Here is a 27,359-nt window from a genome sequence, read left to right as displayed (position 1 = left end):
AAATTGTTCCTGGTTCATTCATTCCTGGATTTTCCATTTTCCCGTGTTGTACTTTTTTTCTGGTGGTCCCTCCAAAAACGGAGAATCGAGGTTCCACTGTACATCTTTAAGCGCGCAGAGGTGGCGTGAATCTGAAACTTGCACCGTCCAGTTTGGACTCGATCACTCGAATTAGACCTGGTCGGTCAAAGTTTTGGTCGATTCACAGTGGCGGACAAAAGTCATTCTGTTGCAGTCGCACATAGCAGTGTATAACCTCCAATTCATTATCTAAGTGTGTGACCAGAAAGATAATATGTAATAATCCACTGGTCCGAAATAAAAGGCTTCTACTAACATTTGTTTTAGAAAGAGTGTGATCTGCAATAAAACTTCGATATTTCTATGGGCCCGTTCAACTGTTTTCGTATTTGTTGTTTGGTTTTTTTTCGCACTTTTCAGTGCATTATTGTTATGTTCTAAGCCCCACCGGAGTAAGTTCTGAAATTTGTTCTCTCGTGTTTTTTCACATCTTTTAATACTCTCTTCTCATAGAATTTTCACTGTACCCGCGGATATACGATGTTTAATCTCCTTATGTCAGAAAAACCGTATCCTGTTTTTCCATATCCCTATCGGATAGTTTTTATTAGTGTATTCATTAGTACGTTTTCTCGCTTAACACGTTCTTTTTCCTTGTCCCCTGCAGAAACGTCTTAACAAGGTTTTACTGCATTCGAAGGTGCTCAAATACATCAGCCTCATGTTGGTAGATTTACTGGCACGTAAAAGAATTCCTGCGGGACAAAATTCAGGCACCTTAGCGTCTCTGAAAACTGAGAAAGTAGTTAGTGGGATGTAAAGCCAATAACAATATTATTTTATGTGCAGTTCTTCACAAGATACTGGTTTTTAAAACCTGATGAATCATTTGTAATAACCCTGTAGGCCCTATATAGTGAGGTTACTAGACATCTCTGTTTTCCAGAGACACTCCCTGAATTTTGGTTTTTGTCCCAAGAGAAAATCTCTCCCTGGAATGTCCCTGGATTTAATTACTTTTCCCCAGAAAACCCCAGATTTACAGTGTTCATTATTGGTATGGTTTTACATGAACAGTAACATTCTGTGACATTTTAACTCACCCTTTTTATAAAAATATACAGGTAGTATTTATGGTTTCCCTTCCGAGTACTCTCTTGTAGCGATCTCTTTGGTCTACTGCTTGCACTCATGTGCAGTGTGCCTTTTGGATGCAAATGAATGTCAGTTCCGCAGTGTGTAACTTCCCATTTAGTTTGTACATGGTACACCTGCATGGTAATGAATGTCATTAGAATAGTTTATACAGTTTGGAAAATATCTAAAAAACAAAAATGTTCGGTAAACGATTCAACGTTGAAAGAGTTTCCTTTTCCCCTTCAAGTTGTAAATGATCTGCTGCCATGTGTTCTTTGTGCCCCACAACCTTTAGTGTCGGGAATGGTGGGAAAACCTATGTTGTAGAACACGTTGGAATAGAAAAGCATGTAAGCAGAATGAGTATTTTCATCCTTTAAAATGTGTATGAAAAAATGTAACTGAATGGCAAACAAACATGCATAGTGCAAAATTATTTTTTATTGTGTTTATACTGCAGACATTGTGAAAATAATCTAGTAACCTTAGAGCATAGAGATCTAAAAATATTACCACCTACTTTTCTGAAATGAACATTTGTTTTTTAATGAACATCTAGAAATGAGTCAAATTAAAGTGCAGATTTGATTTCCTAAATCTAACTATTCTTCTGCTATGTAAATACAACACCTCAACTTAGAACATTTCGCACATGAGAAAAGTCTGAACACAGGTTTCTGCTCAAATATGAACAATTCTTTATAAGAAAACTTCTTACTCACAGAAAGAATGTACTATTCAAACAAGATCATTATAAAACCTCACATTCCTTTTTTTTACACATCTCCGACTTGTTACAACTGGATGTTATACAGATATAATATTTTTTTCAATATTATCTTTTGTTCTCCATCCTACTCAACATTTTAAAAATTTGCAGTACACTGTGAACAAATCCTTTATGTACAAACATTGACAGGCATATTAAGAAGATCTTTTGTTGTGGAGTAGTTCTTTTATATGTTTTCCAGTTGCTAACAAATTACATTGCATCTCAGAGATAAGTGAAAATAAAATCTAACCCATTTAGAACCAAAAATATTAAGTATAACCTCATGTGGTTAATTCTATGAGAGGAGAAAAGAAAGACATACACATGATACCTCTTTGCTAAACAACCATGGCTGATGAGGTATCGTAATAACAACAGCAACAACACTGGTTGTATGTTCTATTAACTGTGAGTTTTGGAAGAGCCGAATTACCAGTTATTTTGTTGGGGAGTAGTTCTTTTATAAGCTGGTTAATCTGTCAGATCTCGGTTAGTGTATGTATATAAAACCAAATCAAATGCTGTGGCACTATAGTCCTAATGTGCCGTTGGGCTACCAAGTAACTGCTGCTTAGCCCAGAAACCTTCAGATTATGAGATGATGCGTAGTTAGCAGGACAAATCCTTTCCGTCCTTATTCATGGCTGTCTAGATTGGGGCTGCTGTCTCACTGTAAGATAGCACCTCAGTTGTTGTCACGTAGGCTGAGTGCACCTCGAACCAGGTCCAGGTAAAAGTCCCTGACCTAGCCAAGAATTGAACATAGGACTGCCGGGTGAGGTAGGCTCGCTACCCTTACAGCACAGGGCCAGGTGAGTTATGTATCCACCTAGAGTAATTTCCATTTAATTGAAACAGCATATTATCTTTTAGTGGTTTGGCGACTTGTTCAGCCACAGGGTCAGACAAAATCTTCAACTAGCTCCTTTGCAAAGTTAGAATATCTTCCACATTCAAAGTTGCAGAATCAGGTCACAGTGCAAGGTACTTAAATGTGAAGTTTTATGTCCGAAAATATACCTGCATGTGTAAGAACTTTCCAGGGCAAAATTCAGGCATCACTTCTTCTCCAATTACGGTTAAAATGCGTAGCACTTAAAAAGAAACAAATATATATTTAGGGCAATTGGACACCACATTAAGAAACTTATTCACTTTTGTAAGTTTAGTTTGCAGCCCAGAATCACTGCATTCTTTCTCTGGCAGCCTGTCTTCTTTCCTCCATCCATCCTCTGTTTTGTGCCAGTGCTTTATGGAAGCCCTCGAAGTTGTTGATCTGTAAGTACTTTGCTTAATCTGAGGCCTCTTCCTGCCTGAGAAAAACCCTGCTGAAGTTCTTTCTAACCTCCAGAAACTACTTAAGTCTATCGTCCACTATTTTGTCAACCACTTTTCATCCTTCGGAACAGAGTCCGTAGAACTTCAGGCTTCATTTTCTTATTGACTCCATCAGTTGTTCGTTTTCCTGGTACAATTCTTCGCTGGGCTGAATGGCTCAGATGGTATAGACTGTTGGCTTTCCGAGTTCAAAGTGACTGCTTCAATTCTGGCTCAGTACAGCAATATTTGAAGGCACAGTAATAAACCACCCTCGTGTTGGTAGATTCACAGCACATGAACTCCCGCAGCACACATTTTCTGGTACCTCAGCGTCTCAGATAAATGTAAAAATAGCTGGTGGAACATAAAACTACTTCCATTTTTATTACTAATTACTATTATAATGCATATGTTGCTGTGCCAGGGCAGGTGGCATGCAGATATTAGAGTGCCACCTGATCAGCATGATGTCATCTTCAGCCGTCTTGCTTAACATTTTTACCACGTCGGCCGCCCCTCATAAAGACCATTCCACATTTGGCCCCAGGCTAAATGAACCTTGTTCTAGCTGTCAGTTCACATTTAAAATTCCAGTTTGAACCAAGGCCTGTGGTTAAGAAGGACACACGCTACTCCACTAAAACAACTACTACTACTGCTGCTGCTGCTGCTGCTCCTACTACTACTAACGTAAACAAAATCTTACATCTTACGAAAGTTGATCTGCCCCTTCCCTGTTCTTGCACACTCAAGCAGACAAACAAACAAACACTGTATTGCAATGTTGTGACCAGTTCATTGCATGCTACTTGTCAATGTAGTTCATACTTGTTTTAAGTTGATCAGCTTTGCTGTTATGCTGATTTTTTGAACCGATGATATAGGTAACATGAGTGTGTTGTTCTGTTTGTAGGTAATCAATATGAATGGCACAGATCGAAGAGTGGTGATCAGCGATACTTTACCACATCTCTTTGGTCTGAGTCTACTCGGTAACTTCCTCTATTGGACTGACTGGACTCGACGCACCATTGAACGCGTGAACAAGCATACAGGTAGCCAGCGTAAGGTGATAGCAGACCAGCTGCCCAATGTGATGGGACTGAAAGTCGTTCGTCTGGGGCATGTTAATGGAACTAACCCTTGTGCTCAGAACAATGGAGGATGCAGCCACTTGTGTCTAAATAAACCTGATGCCTACGTGTGTGCCTGCCAGATAGGTGAGTAGCCTCTTCTTCCCTCATCTTCCCTCATATCAATTAATTTCTATTCATTTCATTTAATGGCCAGGACTTGTACACTTAGATCCCTTCCAACAGAACAAATATGTTCTAGACCACTATAGCTCATTTGGATAGAGCATCCGATGCAAAATTGGGCGGGTGTTGGTTCTGACTCCACTGGTATCCGGTTGGCTATTTTTGTTCTGTACTTAAGAAATGTTAAGTACTGAGCATGACCTGATACATTGAAAGTTTATTTTGTTTTATAATAATAATAATGTTTGTTGAACTTAGCCCTGGTGAAAGTCATGCGAGAATGGGTAAAGAAATGTCATTCAAACATCAAGATAGGCAGAAATATTAAATTTAATTGCCTAGCATTCACAGACGATCTTGCATTGCTAGTAAGTAGTGTGGAAGAAGCTAAATTTCAAATTGAAGAACCCGAGAAAATTGCTGCAAAAATCAGACTGCAAATCTCGTTTGAAAAGACTGAAATGATGTCGACCTTCAGAATTGAAACACTGGCCATTTACCTCGACAGTGGCAAACAAATTAAGGTCGTGAATAAGTTCAAATATCTTGGGGAAATTATAACCTGGAACACAAAAGAGAAAACACCGATCGACAGCAGAACATCTAAAGTGAAAACAGAACTGCGAATCACCTGACCAACTTATTAAAAAAATCTCTCTCCATGAATGTTAAATTTTGACATTACAATACAGTTGTAAAACTCGAAGCAACTTATGCTAGTGAAACACCCTTCAAGTTGAACACTAAATCAACAACCGATAAATTGCAGAAAGTAGATAGAAGAATCATCAGGACAGTCATCAATAAGAAAAACCAAGTTGATGGCCAGTGGAGATTATTACCTAATGAAGTAGTGTATTGTGAAAGCGAATCAATAATAGATACAAAGCGGAAAAAGAGAATTGCCTTTTTTTTTTTTTTTTGGCCATGTATTCAGACTGCCAGAAACCCGACTAGTGAAGTGGATATTTAGTTACTTTTGGAAAAATAAAACAAAGAACACTTGGTTCACAGAGATCATGAATGATTTAGAAGGCTTGAATTTATCATCATCATCATCATCATCATCATCATAACCGTTGACCAACTCCAGTTTCCCAGGTGTGGTATACGAGAGCCCTTTCCATTTTGTTTGGTCCATGAACCATTCTTCATCCACAATCCGCTCCCAATCCTGACCCCTCTCCTCTACATCCTTCTTCACTAAGTCTGTCCATTTTTCTCTAGGTCTGCCCACTGGTCTCTTTCCCCTTATTTCTCTTTCATACTCCTTTCTTGCAGACCTATTGACACTCATTCTTTTCACATGACCAAAACTTTTCAGTCTTGCCTTCTGGATCTTCTGCATTAAGGAGTCTTCCAGACCTGTGTCTTCTCTGACTTTTTCATTCCTGATTTTATCCCTCCTGGTCTTCTGGATCATTGTGTGTAGGAACTTCATTTGTGCTGCTTGGAGTTTTGAGTTGTCCTTTCTTGTTAATGTAGCAGTTTCCAGGCTGTATGTGAGGATAGGGGTGTAGTATGATTTATACAGTGTCATCTTGGTTTTGAGTGGTACTTGTTTATCCCATAGTAGCTCTCTTACTTGGAGGTAAAAATGTATTGCTTTGCTGTTTCGACTGTTTACTTCATATTTAGCTAAGTTATCCTTGAATATTATATTACCCAAGTTCTTAAAATCTGTAACACTGTCCAATTTAGTGCCATTTAGCATGATTTCTGGGTGGTTGTCACCCTTCTGTACCTTCAACACCACCGTTTTAGCCTTGTTGATGTTTAATCCATATCTCTCAAACTCCTGACTCCACCCCTGCAGTCTCTCTTCCACATCTTTCTCTGAGTTACCCCAAATTACTACATCATCTGCAAATGCAAATGCTTTTAAGTCTTGTTGCCCCTTTTCTTGTAGCGCCTTTCTTCATACTTTTAAGGCTCTTCTCTATCTCCAGCCTTGTGATTGGTGGCTCCATATTTTTACTGGTCTCTTCACTTTTTCCAGATTCTTCTCTGTTTTGAATTGCATTTGATGCCTCTCCATTCAGGAGCTTGTCAAAGAAAGTCTTGAATTCTCCCCTGGTTCCATCTTTGTCTTGTACTACTGATCCATTGTCCTGCTCTGTTACCTGCATGAATAATTTTTGGGAGCGGATGAAGAAGCTGGAAAGCTGGTAGACTTTAATGTATATGACTGATTAAAGTGCTCCAATGGGGGCGTAAAATATGTAAATAATAATAATAATAATAATAATAATAATAATAATAATAATAATAATAATAATAATAATAATAATAATAATAATGAAACAAAATAATGGAAATGCCTTGCACTCCAAATGGTTTGTTAGGAGTTGGTTTGTTATAAATATTATATATCTGAGGTTCTTTGTCTGTCCCGTGGTTGGGAGATAAGGAATTTGGAAATTGTTGATTGATTAAGTTCTTAAATCTCATTTTTAGTACATTTAATTTTCTTATTATTTTCTACTAATTATAGTGCCCTTCTACTATGTTTATGTTTACTTCCATTACTGCGTTTAATAGGTGGTTATCTACTTTCTACAAGTATGAATGGTGTATTGATGTTTTGTACATTTCTTCGGTTAGTCTGGACTTTCCTTACCCCAATTGATCTGAACAAAGTTCTGCTGTTACAAAATTTTAAATAGAAAATTATTTTTACTTTCATCATGTATAAAATCACTGTATTATGATATTATTTTGAGATAGAAATCCAAGGAAAAGTGCTGCTTATCCTGTGTGCCTAACCCTTTACCACCTATTTCATCTTTATCTTCTTGTCTCTTACCGTTTCCTGTGTTTGTTTGGCTTTCAACTTATCCTCCACTTTCCATGGTAAGACAGAAGATCTCTCACAATGGCCCCTCAGTAAGAATTGACACCTGCTCTCTTGATGAAGCTAGGAAGCAGGAAGCATGAACAAACTCATTGAACCCCCTGTGGGTGGGGGACACAGACGAAGAATTCACCCACGGTATCCCCTGTCTGTCGTAAGAGGCGACTAAAAGGGGCAACCAAGGGATGGTCAAATTAGAAGCATGAAACTGCTTGTGATTAGTACCACCCCGTGGAGAACACCATGGGTCGCTTTTACTTGCGCGTAGTCCACACGTAGGTCTGTGAAGACCCTTTGTGTCCCTTAAATGAGTTTGCCTAGTCCAGCCCTAGTGCTCTTATAAAGGATACCAGTGTCCAGATGTTGGCATTCGTGATGTCTTCCAGGCTCACAAAATGTGAGCCAAGATATCGATGTCTAGTGCTTGCAAGAGCCTCGCACTGACACAACATATGCGCGGAGGTCTCTTCCTCCCTACCACATCTTCTACACATCAGATCCTGACTGATTTTCATGATGTGTAGGTGTCTCTGTAAGGTATTGTGGCCTGTCAACAGTCCAACTACAATTCCCGTTCTGGTCCTATTCAAATTTATCAGGACCTTTTTATAACTTTGACTAGGCCGTTTGATAAGTTCACGTGCCTGCCTTGCTATGGTTAACCTCTTCCAAATGTCTAAGTGAGACTGGTTCGCCCACTGGGATATTACCAGTTTCACACTTTGGAGTGACACTCCTAGGAAGGGCTCTGGTCCTATGAAAGGTCCTTTTGAGCCTTGTTTCGCTAGTTTGTCAGCTTCTTCATTTCCACTGATATGGTTCTGGCTCGCCTCTGATTAGTACCCAGTATATGATGAACACCATGGGATAGTACAAGTCCCTGTGGTTAGTACCCTTATGTGATAAACACCATAGGTTTGTGCTGCCTGTAAATGGCGCCGCAGTGTGCGAAACAGCGTAGGTCTGTAATACATGTGCGAATTTAATTACCTGTGGGTAGTACCATAATGTGTGGAATACCGCGAGTCTACGCTACTCTTGATTAGTACCGCAACATGACACATACCGTGGTTCTACTTTCCTAGCGATAAGTACCATTGTGAGGGGCCGCTAACTTGGATTTTGGACCCCTTTCGACTACAAGTATCATCGATTCAGTATTGTGTTATAGAAGCAGTCCCTTGGTCAGTAATAATATTGTTCTACATCAGCTTCTGTGCATGTGAGGCACTGTGGGTCAGTTCCACTGATCGTTTCACATCCGTCCGTCTCTCCCTCCCTCCCATCCGTCCGTCCGTCCTCATTGATGACTGAAAAGAACTGGGATCCCGTGAGGAGACGTGGAAACTGTCCTTGTCCTTCTCATGTTTCTTCTTGCTTCCTATTTTCACACAGACCTGCCATTGTGTTCATCCTATTGTGTGTTCCTTTTCACGTTCCTTTGTATATTTGACCTTGTCATTTGTTTGTTCTGTTCCTCTATTTATAGTTGTGTGTATTGATATTGATTTCTGTTGCTTAGCTGAATGTCCATCTGGACTAATTATGAATATCGTTACAATTTCAGGATATGAACTGACAGCTGATGAGCGAACATGTGTCATCCCTGAAGCATTCCTTCTATATGCCCGCAAAGAGAACATTGGCCGCATTAGCATAGAGAATAGTAAAAATGATGCCATTATCCCCATTACAGGAGTAAAGGATGCCAGGTAAATTACAGGAAGGGTGTATTGATATGATTAATTTCTGCAGACAATTATTGACTGTGGTATAATTTGATGGGCTGTGTTATTGCGTGTACTTGATCTATAGCAAAAGCTTGTGAAGACGTTTCTGCAGGGAACGAGGAAAGCTGAATATGTTAAACAAGAATACGTACTCTTGAATGCTATCCAACTATCCAACAGGGGTATGGAACTACTTGATACTTCATTTTAACATGCATACATTTTACATTGTGTGTGTATGGTGAAAGCTCTGTCTACCATTTCTGAAGATGAGAGGAAAGTATTAAACGGTGTGAAAAAAACACGAGTGAACAAATATGAAAACTTTTCCACTGGGGGCTAATAAAGTAACATAAAAATATTAAAAGGTATGAAAAACCCAGGAGAAAAAATGTGGAAATATTTGGATGGCGCCCATAAAAGTGCCAACATATTAACGCTGATCACTTTCTTTCCAAACAAAATTTAGTTGAAGACTTTTCTTTCACACCAATGGTTTACTAAACATTGTTTTCTGGTTTCTCTTTGTCCATGAATTACTTGGAGGTTACGCTCGCCCACATGCGAGAGAATGACTTGGCCACCATCGTGACATTGCTTTGGCAATACCCAGCATAGGTTCAGACTGACTCGAGTGGAAGGTGTGAGTTTTAATACTCACGCCAGAAGGAAAATGTGTAGTGCCTGTCCACTTCCTGAAGGATTTTGTCTTCATTAATAAGCAATTTGACAACTTTTCTGTATCAATAACTATAGGCTGTTACAAGACAAAATGTATGGGCCCCACTACAGAACTTCTCACAATTATGTTCCTAATCCGTAGATAGACTTATCACATGAGAAATATTCACTACATTTCCCGTACAACTTACCGCTGAATATATTTCTAACATCGGAGTGGAATGTGAAATACAAGCACAGACAGGCTCACTCGGTTATTCAGCAACTTCACTGCTAACCAGCAAGCAGAACCAAACTTTCTTGAGGCCAACAGGTTGCTGCCTGAGAGTGCAGTTTACCCTCTGAGGTTCAGGAATTCAGTGCCTTTTCCTGTTACCTCACAACTTTTCTGATCTACCCCTATGGTGAGTGCTCTCATCTGTGTAGTAAATTGCATTCCATACACAAGGGATAACAAAGAACATTTTCAGGATTGGGAAATTTGATCATAATTAGTGGAAATGTATGACAATAGGTAAGATTTTTTAAAAATATAGATTTAATACGATGGAAATTTTTCTACTATCAAACTGGATCATGGACAATGACAGAAAGTGTAATGAATAGAAACGTGTGAACTTTGGTGTTATCATGGTGTGTGATGTGAGTGTGTGGTTGTAGCATGTTTCTAATTATTTATTTATATAAACATATGACAATATTATAGTTATAGAGTGAATGAAACAAACATTTTAAAATCACCATTCAGATTTTGCTGCCACTTCACATCAGTAGTAAGATGATAGATGTCATTAGGGCTTCCAGGATAGGAATGCAGAGGACAGTGCTGGATAATGTGCTCAATTGTCTGCTCTTCATCACCACAGTCACATGCTGCAGAGACCCTCCATTCCCACTTATGACAAAGGTAGTTTGGCCGACCATGCTCGGTTCCCAGTCTGTTGAGATGGCATCACTGCTTCTGTGGGAGGTCACTAGCCTTTAGCTTTGTCAGATCTAAGGCATGTGCGGTTGTTCTGGAAGTCTTCTTTGACCACTCGTCCTTTCAGGATGCGTTAACATTAAAGCAGTTTGCCATGAGCCTGCTAGCAGATCACCGTTACTCACCTCTGCAGGAACTTATTATCCTGCACGTGTCCCGTGGCAAGCGAGTAACAATAACACCGACAATACATAAGTTGGTGAAAGTCTCCTACGTAGGAAATCTCTACACTCAGATTGTTAAGAGGAAGTACAACTACATATCTTTGTTAGAGATCTCCATGCTCAGGTTGTTAAGAAATCTCTACACTCACCGATATACTTTCCACCACCACTGATGAACGGTTTGAGAGAATAATGCACCATTACGAAGAAAATGAAACACTAAGATTGTCATATGTATACCAAGTTGGATTGAGAGCTATGCTGGAACATACACACATTCATTCATAACCTTGGTCAGCTTGGAAATTTTCATTTTAACCCCTTTCCACCGATGCCCACGGGCCACGGGGTGCTGAACTTGGACCAAAACGAATTCCGTAGGTTAGAGATGCCAGGCTCTTTGATATAGTGGGGCGACTGTATCTCCAATAATGTGTGCGAGGTTATAAGAAGCGTGTGATTTCCTAGTTGATGATTTTCCATTGAGGTTGAAGATTCCGACTAGGTAATGTGGACAGGATGGAGCATGTGATCTCCTAGTTGATGTTTTCCGTCGAGGTTGAAGCGTCCGACGAGGTAATGTGGACAGGGTGAATAAACAAGAAGAAACTTCTTAAAATCTGTTAAGGAATGAAAAAGAGATACTTCAGCTATATCTTGTGGAGTGAGAAGTGCTAACTTCTCAGAATCATACTGGGTGGAGGAGGAGGAGGAGGAGGAGTGGCAGCAGCAGCAGAAGAAGATGATGATGATGATGATGATGATGATGATCTGACAGTCTACTACTACTATTCAAAAGATATGATTTTTATAAGCCTGTAAAGAAGTGCTCTTTCCTCTGTGCTCTTGTCTGGAATGTATTGAGCTGGTGGAGGGCAAGTTCATTTGAGACAGAGAATAGTAAGAGAAGTAATTTTTTGAACTTCTGGATTTTAATTGGTACACCGTCATGTATTTAGGAAGTAACATTAAAGATAAAATAAAAACAATCTGTGTGAGCAGTATTTGAAAATCTATATAATTGGGCAGTCTGTATGACTTGTATTGTGAGTAAAATATTATTTATTGAAATTAATTCTAAATTAAAACCGGATACTTTAAGTGACAGTGTAGGAGTGAAATCACTGTTGTTTTTGTTACATACATTTTTGGTGATGGTCGGGAGATTTTTGGTTATATAATTATCATTCCTTCAGTATTTTGGCTACAAGAACAAGAAGTATACTCTTCTGGGAAATGAGATGCTAGTATTTTTTGCCTGTTTTTTTTTTAAAGAGAGTTTTATCTTCATTTCTCATGTTTTCTGCTATAAGCATTAATTACTCTCTATATTCCAGTGCTCTGGACTTTGATAATAATGACAACCGTATCTACTGGACCGATGTCAAACTGAAAACAATTACACGGGCGTTCATGAATGGTTCTGGAGTGGAAAGGATTGTGGAGTTTGGATTGGATTCCCCCGAAGGTAAAATATGTAGTTATATTAGACAATGTGCATGGTCTCTTATTGTTGTTCAGAACTTTCCAGTAAAAAGTCTTCTTCTTCTTAACTGATTGGAGACGAAAGACGGGTACTGCCCGTGAAAGACGGGTACTGTTCGTCCTTGGCTCCTGATTGCCAAAACGACGAAAGGCGGGTGCTGCCCGTTCACCATTTAAATCTCAAATTTCTTATTCATAAATATAGTGTGTGCTGATTATTGATATCTATAGCATGTATTGAAGTGTTTGGAAGTTCCTCGACCACTATCGATTATTTCATGTAAGTATTTTATCTTCGGTGGGTATCTTTTCAGGTACGCATGTAATTTGTTTCTATTGTGATCATGGCGGCACCAAGATCTGAACGCAATAAAGTCTATAGAATCTGGTGAATTTTATGAGTGGGTGAGTGAAGTTCTAAATGAAAGTGACTGTGATATAAATGATTATGAATTCAGTGAAGGTAATTTTGATGAGTGAAAGCAGAGGGGAGTGTGTAAACGAAAGCGATGTATGCACAAGTGATTGGGCCTGGATTCACAAGCCAAATAATCCACTAAAATTCCATTCCAGCAGTCAATGAAGAGTCAATCCATTGATTTCTCGACAACAGCTTGAATCTGGAACAAGTTAGATGTATTTAGTCAATTCTTGGATGGAGATTGTAAACGAAACTAATAAATATACACACAATGCATTTCTGGCTGGCTGGGATTGTGGTAATGCATAGAAAGATGTATCCGTACATGATATGAAGGCTTATTTCGCCCTCATCATAATAATATCACAGAATATGAAACGTAACCTAAATGATTACTGGAGCACAAAGAAAGCTATATATTCCAGTTCCAAAAGTGCCTTGTTCCTCTTCATTTGGAAGACTGTTTCAAAACATACCACACAAAGAATAACTTTGAATGCCCCAATGTTGTATTCAGTTGTCAGTTTGGCCATACTAAACCTATTTTTAAGTTAGGAAATAAAAACAAAAAAACAGTAAATATTCCAGAGTTCTGATTCTTCAGGCCAGTCATCCCTTACATTAGAACTAAGCTAAGAAATATTGTCACAGGGATCAAACAAATTCAGAATAAATTCGGACTTCAGTCGGTTAATGCTCTTTTGTATATTATCTCTTGTACCCACCACCTTCTTTTAATCCCCCATATTTTTGTATGGCTAGCAACATCCATACAGACCATGAAGGCTCCTGGAGGAGTGGAAGATAAAGGCTTTCACCTTTCATAATTTCACCACCAATGGGGATAAAGAGGGCTGCTCTTTGTTCAGTTGCTTTTGCTTCCAGCAATTGATCTGGTGCTCATTTCCAACGTTAGGCTGAGTGAACTCTAGGCTCATGTGCCTCTCCAGGAGTGGAAGTCCTTATACCAAAATTTTCTGACTTCCTGAAGGGGAATCAAACCCAACACCTTCCACCTGAACCTTTTCCACTTTGACTAGGCAGCCTCCAAATTTTATGTGTGTGCCATATTTATTATTGTGACAGTGTCTGTCATTTTATTGTAAGGCCTTGGGAGGAGCAAGTCATGCTGGCACGGCCGTGAGTGATGTCACAGAGGTAGGGCCCCACCCGCTTGCTGCTGCAGCAACCAGTCGGGAAGAGCCAAGTGCCACCACTCCATTATCTCACTGCAGGCCTCTCGACGACATGAAAAAGACCTGGAAAATGAACCCAGAGCATTCCAATCGAGAAGACTCTGGAGGTTCTTTTGTGAAGTATTTGGAAAGCTCGCTATTTAAGGCAGGCCGGATGAGCTTCAGTGGTTCAGTTCTGTCAGTGGTTTGGTTCAGAGAGAGAGTTAATGCTGCTGTGAAGCACCAGCAGTCGGGACAGTGACATCTGAATCCTATCAGGTGTGTATGTTTTTTTATATGGCAAGTGTGGAACATAGCAGCTGAGCAGCAAGGGACGGTGAACAAAGTCTGTTGTGATGACACGGACAGTATACCATGTATGGAATTTTAGGAGCGTGTGCTTGTGATAGTGGACAGCGAATGTAATTGTGAACTACCCTAGGGTCTAAGTGACAGTTGTGGCAGAGTATGTAGAGTGATTGTTTTATTTTGTAACTGATAGAGTGAATTATGAGTGACTGAATTAGTGAGAGCAGAGAGAGAGCATGAACTGCTTGAATTGTGTGCCTGTTTAGTTGTGTAAGCAATTATTAGTAAATAAATCCTAGAGTAAGTGCTATCATTTGTGGGTTTATGTACCTACCCACGATCATGTTACATTATTATTATTATAGTAGAAGCCTGATATAACACAGTTGTTGGGAGATATATATGATGGGACGCAAAGACAAGAGAAAATACTACACGATGCCTGTGCATCAAGGGACGGTGTACGGTGAACAAAGTCTGTTGTGATGGCACAGACATTGTACCATGTACAGAATCATAGGAGTGTGTTGCGTACGCACAAGTTGTGAACTGTGTGCTCGTGATAGAGTACAGTGAATGTAATTGTGTACTGCCTTCATGTCCCCGTTCTTCATTTTGAGTTTATCACTCACAGAATATGCTTTCCTTTTGTGTGAAATCACGTACATGCAATAAACTCAGAATTCAGCACTATATGCAACAGTGCTGTATTAAGACTGTACTGTATTGTATCCTGTTGACTGGGGCCTTGAAAGAATGAAAAAACTGCTGAGCTACAGTGTAGTGAAATGACCACACATCATAGTACGACAACATGTTTTACCGACCAGGGCATTAACGCACTGCCTGGAACTATTGTATGTATAGAAAATATTGGTTGTTTTGAAAATAGTATTCCTTGGCTTCCCATTTTTAAACACTAATTTACTAATAAATGTATGTCCAATCCTTGTCCCGTTTCTCTATGGGTTTGGGTATGAAGTGAGATGAATCTTCATAGCAAGTTTAAACAAACACATGCCCTTCGTAACATCAACGTCGTCGTCATCAGAGGAGTTAATGAGATGAAATGAATAATGTGATACATGAAGTTTAGTTTGATGCTTTCACTGCTCGTAATTGTAGACATGATAATAAGCTTTTGGGGTTATGCTGTGTCAAGAGCTTCGATGGTGTCATCAGCTCTCAGTTGAAATGTTAGTGTACGGTGAGCCATCTGGTGGCGAATGAGAGTACCACTTACTATAGACCAGCGGTAAAGCATTCGTACATTCAAACCTTTATTATTGGAGAAGTCTTCCTCGTGAATAATTGAGATTTTCTTCTGAAAATGTGGAGCAAAGTTCTCTGTGAAATGTAAAGAATTTCACCTTATTTTCTTGACACGGCAAAAGCCCAAACGTTTATTATCATGTGATATATGATAGTAGGAAGGGAGTGGGTGAAATCTGGTGCGAGCACATAGCGTACTCCTGTCGAATAGCACCAAAGGGTCTGATCAAGCATTTATGCCCCCATCCGACGGACAAATCACCATCAAGACCATCACGTGCCCTCACTCCATACGGACACTGTGGAGAGGTTTGGAATTTAATCCAGGCTTTTGGCACGCAATCTAGTGATTAGAAACTGTATACCACTATCTCTCGTACCCTGCTGACCAACATTCTGATGGGGCCGATGACCTAGATGTTAGGCCCCTTTAAACAACAAGCAACATTCTGATGGTGAAAAATTTTTGACCAGTGGGACTGGAACTGGCTATCCACGGTGTCAGACGATTCATAGAGTACATGGCTTAACCATCACGGGCACCTGGCAGGCAAACACCCTAATTTATTGACTTTAAAAAATAAAAAATTCAGTAATAAAATACTGTTTGTTTTTGGGAAGACATACTTTTCAATGTGTAAAATCCAAATATGCAATAAATCGGACTGTGTTATATTGGGCTTCTGCTGTATTATTAATATGATTGTTATTCTATATTACTATGAAATTTTCTAGTGCACTTGAACATCACACTAACAAATCAGGTCATATGAAATAAAGGAATATGGTACGAACACATGATAGGATAAACACAATGACAAGTCAGTGTAGGAAGAGCGAACAATAGAAAATGAGACAAGGACAAACTACTACTACTTCTTCTTCTTCTTCTTCTTCTTCTTCTTCTTCTTCTTCTTCTTCTTCTTCTTCCTCCTCGCATTTATCCCACTTAATTGCAGGATCTGCTGTTTTGCACTTTCTTTTTCACTTGTTGCAGTCTTGTGCATCTTTAAGAGATACTTTCGCCACGTGCATGTCCTCCCGCAGAGTGTCGAGCCAATGCTTTTTTGGTCGCCCTCGTGGTCTTTAGCCCTTCTCATGACTGAAGAACAGTTTCTGCGTAGCACGTGGCCATACCATCGCAAACGATTCTCTCGCATTTTCTCAGGGATTGGGGCCACACCAAATGCCATCCGAACATTCTCATTTCTGATGTGATCCCATCTAATGAGTTCCATTGGCCAGCGAAGCATCTTCATCTCCATGACATGCAGCTGTTGTTCGTGTCTCCTTGTAACTGGCCAACACTCTGTTCAATACAGTGCCACTGTCTAATGATGGTTCTGTAGATTTCGCATTTCAGTTACATTGGCACCCTCCATTCAAAAAGGACTCCCGTGACTTGGCGTCACTTTATCTGGGCAGCGTTGATTCTGCTTCGAACATCTGGGAGCTTGGATAAGTGATCTTAGGTATTTAAATTGAGACGCTATGGTGCTATGGTTATTGCTGTTGTTGAGGTTGGTTGATGCAGCGAGCTCCCAAACAGACCGGTACACAAATATAGACAAGGAAGAAGTTACCATCAAAATCCAAATTCAACCAAATCCGACTTCATCACCTGCTTCAAACTTTTAAGAACAAGTTTACAGCTGAGCCACATATTGTCTTTGTCCACAATATTTGACCATTTAATGACTTGTGTTTTTATTACAAGCATACATAAAGACATCTTTTAGTCAAATAGAACATTCTCAAGAACCTACACCACTGTTTACGAGCACAGAATCAACTAACATAAACATATGCGCACAAGACTCTAACTAGGAAGTCTGAAGGAGGAATATGCAAGACATGAACTTTTAAATTCACCAAGTGTTTTATATACATGTTTTCAGTGTTTTTAATATGTTTAATGTGTATGTACAATTAGTTTTAAGCTTAGGTTAAGTTTTTACTGCCACATTTAAATCTCAAAAACAATTTTACTTTCACGGACTTACAAATGAAATGACGATAACATCCAACTCATATACCCATTAGACATCCGGATGTGCTAATGGATGACATCTTTTTAGATAAGTAACACAAACCAATGCCTAATAGATATAATATTATGATTTGTCAGCTGATATGACCAAATAGGGTCAAAACCGGTACTGAATGTAAGTCTATATTTACAATAAACAGTATTGATAAGGTGGAATTTCTTTCTTATCCATATATATATACTAAAAGCCATACGCCATTTCATTTTTTACAGAAATTGGATCCATCGAATATATACTTCTGGTACACCATACAAGGACAAACATGAAAGCATAAAAGAACATGGACAGTCTCCACAGCTTCAAATAGATAGGCTTTCTCCTCATCAGTCCCTATTATTCCCACTGAAGACTGATAACCCCTCAGTGGATGTTTGAAGTCTGCCCTCATGATGAAGCTGGGAAGCAGAGATGAGCTCATTGAGGACTGAGAAGAAATGGACGTTGTACAAGTGGAATGGATGAGGAGAGAGCCTGTCTATATGAAGATGCGGAGACTATCCTTGTACTTCTGTGTTTTCACATGTGCCCTTGCTTCCTTTTCTGCTGCTCCCTCTTTCGATGCTGACTTGGCACTGTGTTTATCTAATTGTGTGTTTCTCTTCATGTTCCTAAATTTGAATTAAGTCATTGTTATATGAGTATTTAGCCAGCTTGTGCACAGTAAATACATGACCTTGAACTATGCATGGTACACTTTAATTAGCCACCTCAATAGAATTTCTTTTAACTCTGAAAGAAGTTCCAAATATTTCTTTTATGCAAATACTCTATATAAAATATACAAACACTGTTGTAAGGAATATTATAATATTTGAATAAAAGTGACAAAAACTTGGAAAAGTAAAATGACTGAAATTCCAGACCTATTATACTGGTTTCATTTTTTGGGTTGGATACAGCAGTTTGAAGGTGTATGATTATAGGCTTGGTAAGAATCACATGGTGTGTTCTGCAGTGCTACATTGCATGATGGCTGGTGGGGGGGGGCACTTCCTGTATTTTATTTGAGATACTTGTCATAAACTTACGAGTATCTTACGTTAATGTTACCGTACTAAAATGTGACTTTACAGTTGTGAGTTACTTTAAGATGTAAATTTTCAGACCACTGTAGATAATCATGTTATCTTTTATGTTCATTTGCGGCATTCTTTCCCTGATAAAGCCGTGTCTTTTTAGGTATGGCAGTGGATTGGGTGGCACGTAACATCTACTGGACAGATACAGGTAGCATGCGGATTGAAGTAGCGCGGCTTGATGGCAGTTCTCGCAAAGTCCTTCTGTGGACTGGTGTTGAGCAACCTCGTAGCATTGCCCTCGATCCTCGAGAAGGGTGAGTTAATAACTGCTTCTATTTATGGAAGAAATTTAGTATGTGATGAACAAGGTTTAGAATATTTCAACAATTTCAGTTGCTAACTTCACACCACGGTAGCTATGGTTCGAATCCAGGCTAAGGAATGGTTCCATGTAAATCCAAATGTCAACTTTTCCCACAGGAACAACAGTATTTCACAGAAAATCAAACCCTTAACTTTGGTAGACAAGTTATTTAAGGAAATGATAACTGAGCAGAGGAACGGAAATTCACAAACAATTTCTACCCAGCTTTGTCTACCATTACAAGGCACAAACCAATTAGCAGTTTGTTTTCGTATGCCTATCTTTTCAGTGAGGTTTACTGGGAATTCCACCATTAGCCTTGTCTTTGTTGGGTGCCATTGTGAGATACAAGAGAAGGGAGAGGCATATTACAGATTTCATAATAGCCAAACAGCACAGTAGGCCCAGGAAGTGGGTGAAGTGGGAGGAGGCTGAGTTACATACTGTAGATACAGTATTTAGAAGAGTGAAGATTAAAAGGGTTTATTCTGAATAATATTGAACAAATAAGAAAAAAAAAAAAGCAAAAGTAGGCACCATGTCTTTAAAAAAGCAGCAAAGGCTTAAATAAGGCAAATAAAATATTTGTCCTTTCATTTCCAGATTTGACAACACTTGTTTATCTCCACATAACTTTTTCATGTGGCAACCCGGTAAAAAGAAGAAAACAGGCATTTTGCCAAACATCTGGGCTCTAATAATGAGGAAAATAAAAAAATAACATCAAGACAGGCTATCATGGGTAGGTAAAGGAGAGAGTCAAGGACAGACATGAAAGTACAGAAGGATATGGACAATTTCTGCAACGTCATCTACTGCTGTCTTTATAACCCCTGGTGAGCTATTTTCTACTCCCCAACTTGATCAGGGGGGCAGGTATCCATACAGGTATTCCTCCTAATTCCTCTTCATGGATGTAGGAAAATTCCAAATATATACAAGAAAGAGAAGAGCTAAAAAAGGAAAAAAATGAAGTTTTAATACAGGTGATAGAAGGCAAGTAACACGACATATATGGACGTAGAAAAGGAACCTAACAACATTTTTTTCTTTTCTTGCTCATGGAGATAGAACATTCCTGTAGTAATATAACTTAAATGGAGGTTAATTTTCACATTGTTGACTATTATGTAATGTAGCTGCTAAAGTAAAAACTAGAAATAATATTCTTCAGAAAGTTGCTGGTACATCATGGGGAGCCAATACTCATGTTCTAAGATCAACAGCATTAGCCTTATCATATTCTGTTGCTGAATACTGCTGCCCCTCTTGGATCAATAGTGTTCACACAAAGAAGATCGATGTACAACTCAATCAGGCAATGCGCATAATCACGGGTTGCATTCAGAGCACGAACACACTATGGCTTCCTGTTCTCAGCAATATTCCACCTGCAGCCCTAAGACGATCAGAAGCTCTCCTAAAGGTTTGGAAAAACATTCAGCAGAACCCCCAACTACCCATCCATCAAGATATTACGCACACTGAACATCAACGGCTGAAATCAAGGAAACCACCCTGGCGTACAGCAATGGATCTTGAACGAAGCTCTTTTCATGTTAACAGTTCATGGAAAGCCCAGTGGGATCAGTCTTCAGTAGTGAACAAACATCTAGTTGAGAATCCTTCCAAACGAGTACAAGGATTTGATCTTCCAAGACGACAGTGGAGAATCATCAATCGAATAAGAACTGGACAAGGCAGATGTGGTTATCTGTTGTGCAAATGGGGTTGGACTAGCTCTGCAGATTGTGATTGTGGTGTCTCCTCTCAGTCAATCCACCACATTGTTGCTGACTGCCCAGTTCGAGCTTTCAAAGGAACGCTAATGGACATTCACCGCACATTGGATGAAGCAGTTGATTGGGTCAAAATGCTAGACCTAGAGTTATAGTATTGTACGGACTTGTGACTACACACATTTATCCTGAACTATATGCATGTGTGTACATAGATTCATCATACGATAAATAATAATAATAATAATAATAATAATAATAATAATAATTAGGGTATTATGAATTACTCATTGCAGGTACATGTACTGGAGCGATTGGGGATCGTCTGGCCACATAGAGCGTGCGGCTATGGATGGATCTCGTCGTAGTATGCTCATTTCTAAAGTGGGTCGAGCCAAAGGCTTGACAGTTGATTATGCTCGGCGGCGTCTCTATTGGACAGAAGCAGAGCCTCCAGCCATATCCACCTCTGATCTGGATGGGCTGGGCCGCTATCAGTTGGTGACCCAAGACATCGAGTGGCCTTATGGACTTACTCAGTACCAGGTGTGTTATTTGTGTATCATATGCCAATTAATTTCCTTGTGTGACTTTTCATTGTTGCTTGTTGTTTGAATCATGGGACTGCTAAGTGGTTTGATACACCTCTGCATGAATCTCTGCTTAGTACAAACTTATTTATTATCTCCATAAAATTACTAGCAGACTGCATCCTAGATAGTTTGTCTAGGTTTTCTACATTTCTTATCCTTTCGCTGTAATTTAACTGGTTATTATGGTGTCACTAATTTCATTAGACTTCCCCTATTCACTGGTGCAACTCTTCATTGTTTATCAATTTATTCAAGGTTATAGTCACAAGGTTATTTTCACTTTGAAACTATATGCACCATTGCACATCATCAGTTTATAGCACTACATCTTACATGCCTCTATCCTATTGCTTTATGCCACCGTTGATCTCCGAGTCTTGCTGCAGACACTATTCTCCAGACAACTTTTGAAATCACATTTTAATATAATTTATCGTGAGGGGAAAGAAACTAGCCTCTGTGATGTTTACAAATTCTTCCTCCCTCCTTTTGAGGGAAACTGACTAGTATACTCTTTAATTCTTCTTTGCTCCAGATATTGTTAATCATTTGAATTCTCAGGAGGAAGAAAAAAAAATTTCTCCTTCCATGTAATTTTTTCAGCATTTTGATGTCAGCTGCTTGATCTAATTTCTTCTAGATGCATTTCTTTACTTCTCTTTTTCTGAATTTACATCCCATGTTTTCTATTCAAGTTTGTGGCAATGTTATTTAGAAAGTCTTTCAAGAAATTATTGACTGTGCTACAAATTGAGCAAATTTCAAGAGTCTTATCTGGTCAAAACTTTGATAGTACCTACAAAAAGCTAAAAATGCAGTTACATCTGTCTAATCCCAAGCAGTCGTATTGATTTTCAAGTAATTAGTGATCCTAACCTCCAAATCAAGGATTATGATTATTATTATCATATGGCATTTACAAGCATAATGTGTAAAAATATACAATGAACATATAAATTAAAATATAGAAGTAATTAACCCCTCAGCGCCGACCTCTATACGTGGTATAGACCCTCTTTTCTTCCGTAGCCGCCGACCTCTATACGTGGTATAGACCCATACATGGTTTCACATTTACGGCTATAGCGCGAAGAGTTTTGGAGTTATGGATATGCAAGTTATTTTGTTTTCAAGATGACATTTTCGGGTTTATCAGTGTTGTAAATAAGAATTGAAAATCGTTAAAATGTAGTTGTTTTTGCATGGATAATTATTTGTCAAATAAGTCTGAGCACCATTCTCTGCTTTTAAAAAAAGTCTGTTTGCTTCATTCTTTCCCACAGAATAAAATAAAGAAATGATGATCTGAGAAGTTTGTCTTTCCGCGCGATGTTCTTTGCTCTAATTTTACATTAATAGAGCAGTTTATTTATTATATTTGTCTTTATTTCTCGGCTTGTAATATTTTCGTAACTCTCTGCGAGCGCTTAGTGTACGCATCCATTCATTCATTCATTCATTCATTTATTTAGCTTCCATAGACTGTACAATTACATATTTTGAAATATGCCAACAGTATAGGAGTTGTCAAGTGATTTCCTAATACTAACAATAATATATGCACAACAATGAACATTTTGAAAAAGGAAGAAGAACAGAAACACCACATACCTCAATGTTAGGACAGCACATCTTAATTTTTTTAAATAATATTAATAACCAATATTTACAAGACAAAATAAAAATATATTGGTGTGGTGTTAATAATGTGAACATAGTCAATGTGACATTAACATATTTTTAAGGCTATATACTAGATTACAAGTTAATAAGTAGTAGCATCATTACCAGCACTTCATCATGTATTCTTCTGTACTGTAGAAGCAGCTACTCAGCAGGAGATTTTTTAAAGCTGTGGTAAATGAACTGACGGGACTAATATCTTTAATCGTATTTGGAAGCTTATTATACAATCTGATTCCAACAGAGTCTACATGTCTCAAGGCAATGGTTTTACTCTTGTGTTCGATAAAAATATTATTTCTTGTTCGCGTCTGGTAATTGTGATTGTCAAAATTCTTTCTGAAGTGATCATTATTTTTTTTCACGTGTAGAATGCATTGCATGATGTATATACTTGGTACTGGGAGTATTCTTAGTCTCTTAAATAATGGTCTGCAATGATCTAACCTGTTACGTCTCAATATAATTCTGATAGCTCGTTTCTGTATTCGAAAAATAACATCAAGATTTGATTTGTAACAGCCCCAGAGACCAATAGCATAAGTGATGACAGAATGGAAATATCCAAAATATGCCATTCTAACATATTCTTCACTACAACTATTAGACAAAATCCTTAAGGCAAAACAAACAGAACTCAGAGACTTCCCTATTTTTTTAATATGACAATCCCATCTTGATTTTTCATCTATATGGACACCTAAAAATTTTGTGGTCAACGTATTTTCAATTGCATTTGCATTTAATATAAGGTTGTGTTTTTTTGCAGTTTTGTCATGGTAGTTAGATGCCTTGAATTCCATGTATTGGGTCTTTTTAAAGTTCAATGTTAATTTGTTTTTCCTGAACCATGATTCTAACCTAGACAGGACTGTATTTGCTGTAGTTTCTATAGACGTAGGGTCAGGATTATTAATAATTATGTTTGTATCATCAGCATACAGAACTGCTGTTTCTACTTGATTATTGTGAGGAAGATCATTCACATAGATCAAGAAAAGAACAGGCCCCAAAATACTACCCTGCGGAATACCTAAGTCTATGCTTTTTACCTGAGAGTGATATGTCTCATTATGCCCTTTACTGTTACAATGTATAATTTCAACAAACTGGGATCGTTTATTCAGGTATGATCTAAACCAGTCATTAACAATTCCTCTAACTCCAATCTGATATAATTTGTGCAACAATATTTCATGATCAACAGTATCAAATGCCTTTGAAAGGTCAAGAAATAGTCCTATTACAGTTTCATCATTGTCAAGAGCATTTACGACCAACTGTGTAAAATGTGATAAAGCAGACAAAGTACTTCTGCCAGCTCTGAACCCATGTTGTGCATTATTTAACAAGTTATATTTGACTAAAAATTTAGTAAGCCGATCTTTCATAGCACATTCAAATATTTTTGAAATAACAGTAAGTATTGATATTGGTCTGTAGTTATGTAAATCGTGTAAGTTTCCACTTTTAAAGACTGGGATAACTTTAGCTATTTTTAGGAGATTAGGGAACTGACCACTAGAAAATGATTCATTGATGAGATAAGTTAAAGGCTGTACCAGATAGGGAGCACATTTTTTAATGAGTTTAGTGGGAACTTCATCTACACCTGTGGAAGTTTTGTTCTTCAAAGATTGTATGATTTTAAAAACTTCCAGTTCTGTTACTGGAGTTAACTGCATAGAGTTTTGCACAAAGGTTGGGAGTTCTGGTAATACATCTGATTTGCATTTTCAAGTTTGTATGGTAGGGATAGAAAGAAATCATTTATATAATTAGCCAAATGATGAGGGTCATTCATTTGTATTCCCTTATCATTTTTTATGGCAGCAACTTTATTTCCAACTGCATGTCTGTTGGTTTCTCCCTTGATTACCTTCCATATGGTTCGTGATTTATTGCACGACTCTTTAACTTTCTTGTTATTGTGCATTATCTTAGCCATCCTAAGAACTCTTCGATAGACTGATTTGTAGTTTTTAACATACTTACAAAAAACCTGGTCACAACTCTGCTGTGCTAATCTACTTAGTAATTTACATTTTTGACTTGAGATCCGTATACCCTTCGTGATCCATGGCTTTTTTGAAGATTCATTAATTACTGCAAGTTTTTTTGGAAAGTGTAATTCAAATTCCGTTAAAAAAATGCTTAAAAAGGTTCTATACTTTTGGTCAATGCTATGACCGAATGTTATTGGAGTCCAGGTCTGAAGTTTAAGGCTTTCAATGAAACTGCCACATGCAGCTGCAGAGAAAAAACGAGTTAATTGTGCTTGCTTTATTTTGGTTGAATGCTTGCTAGCATTCTCAAATTCTAGTTGTAAAATTTGAGCATGATGATCTGATAATCCAAAATTTATATTGGATGCTTGCATTTTAGAACAATGGAAATTAATACAAATGTTGTCTATCGTTGTAGCTGAGGTGGCAGTTACCCGGGTGGGTGTAAAAATTAAGTGTTTTAGATTACAGCTTTGAAGAACATGCAGTAGTTGTGATGTTGATGGAAGGTTTTCTTCAGCAAAATCTATGTTAAAATCACCACAAAGTATTACTTCTGCGCTGCTATTCCTACCGAAAATGTTATGAAGGACTTGATCTAATTTTTCTAAGAAAATTTCCACATCAGCATCCGGTGAACGGTACACGGTTAACAGAATTACCCTTTTACCATAGGGAAGCTTAAATTCCACTGAAGTTAGTTCAAAATCTAATTCAGAATTATGCACTTCAAGATCCTTCCTTTCTTTACATTCAATTCCTGACTTAGCAAAAATACAAACTCCCCCATGCTCTTTATTAACCCGACTGTAATTACTTGCCAGATAATAACCTTCAATATTAATGAGTTCAAGTTCATCATTATTACACCAATGTTCATCCAAACAGATAAACATAACATCCTGTATTGAATTTAAAATTACTTGTAATTCTAAAATTTTATTTTTAAGACATTGAATGTTCTGATGAAATATTTTGAACCGCCTATTCCTACCCTCCAAGTCATTACCGGTATTTAATTCTGGACCCACATTTTCAATTGAAATGTTGTTGGGTCCAGAATCTAACACACGTTTCCCGGACTAGGTAGTTCTATGACAGCCTTTTCCTGATCTTTACTTGTAATGATATTACTTATTAACTTGCTTACATATTGCTTCCCAAGTCCATTCAAGTGCATGCCATGCCTCGTATGAGATGTTCGGTTTAATTTACTAATGTCTAACAGTGTAACATTTTTGAAATGACTACATATTTGCCTGAATTTCTCATTTGTGTCCTTGACAGCTTTATTCACAATTGACCAGTCTGTTAAATCATGTCTATGGGGTACGTTTGTCACTATCACATTTGTATGGGTCAGCTTACCTAGAGTCCTTTTCAGAATACTTGCAGCCTGATGGCCTTCATTTCTTGCTACGTCGTTGGTTCCACCGATAATAACTATGACGTCGTTTGACGAGAGTTCATCAGCATTTCTCAAGAGGGGTTTCACTACTTCTGAAAAGGGGGCACCTGGTTGAATAACACCTGTCACTTCACTGTCGGCTCGCAACTCGGCTATATTTGCTGAAAGGCCTCGACCGTGACTATCACCAAACAGTTTCACTTTCTTCTCCTTCCTTACTTTCTTGATCGCGTTATGGGCGTGAATTCGGCGTTTTTTCGTCGGTGAACTCGCATCTCGGGAGAAAGAAGTGCTTCCTTGCTCTTCCCGAACTTCGTGTAAAACGCTGAATCTGTTCGTTACTGTAGGTTGATTTCCAGATGAATTAGGCCCTGTTCGCGACACTTTCCTGTGCCGCGACGTAACCTCACTCCACGACGCGCCAACACCATCGCATTTTTTTAGTTTTTCCACCTCTTCAATCAGATTTGTCTTTTCAGATCGTAACTTTTTAATTACAAGGTTTGCTTCTACCAAATCCTTATGTAGCACTTCTATTATTTTGTGTAGTGATTCAACAGTTTCATGGACAGATGAAGGCGTCATTTTAGGCCTACACACACACTCGCGTTCGTAGATATTACCGGTACAAATGTCCTTTTCTGGAGATAAAGAGTGATTAGTTTCACTACTGAGAATACCTTGACTGTTCTTCTCACTATCTGTAACATTTTCTGTACATCTTACAGCACATTTCACTTCGTTTTCTGACAAAAACCGGGAACACTCATTACTAGCTTGCACTGCCGACGCCATCTTAGTGCTGCTTTCTGTCATACGATACGAGAAGCAGTTGTTCATGGTATGTATCTTGTTTGAAAGACGATGTCTCGACCTTTCATCTGAAATATGTATCGAGTTGGTTTGTTAATCCC

At 38.4% G+C, this 27,359-nt stretch overlaps 1 protein-coding gene across 1 annotated transcript in view; it reads left to right on the top strand.

Moving 5' to 3' along the window:
- arr (low-density lipoprotein receptor-related protein 6) overlaps positions 1-27,359 on the top strand; it is a 330,860-nt gene that overhangs the window by 242,142 nt on the left and 61,359 nt on the right. Inside the window, exons 10-14 of the mRNA XM_067135921.2 lie at positions 4,164-4,470; positions 8,931-9,075; positions 12,258-12,388; positions 18,813-18,966; positions 21,052-21,301. Coding sequence (XP_066992022.2) covers positions 4,164-4,470; positions 8,931-9,075; positions 12,258-12,388; positions 18,813-18,966; positions 21,052-21,301 — 987 coding nt within the window. The remainder of the gene's footprint in view (positions 1-4,163; positions 4,471-8,930; positions 9,076-12,257; positions 12,389-18,812; positions 18,967-21,051; positions 21,302-27,359) is intronic.

The sequence above is a fragment of the Anabrus simplex genome, chromosome 1 (genome assembly GCF_040414725.1).
Source record: "Anabrus simplex isolate iqAnaSimp1 chromosome 1, ASM4041472v1, whole genome shotgun sequence".
Taxonomy (NCBI): Eukaryota; Metazoa; Arthropoda; class Insecta; order Orthoptera; family Tettigoniidae; genus Anabrus; species Anabrus simplex.
Note: the sequence above shows the minus strand (reverse complement) of the source record. Positions and strands in the feature narration are given on the sequence as shown.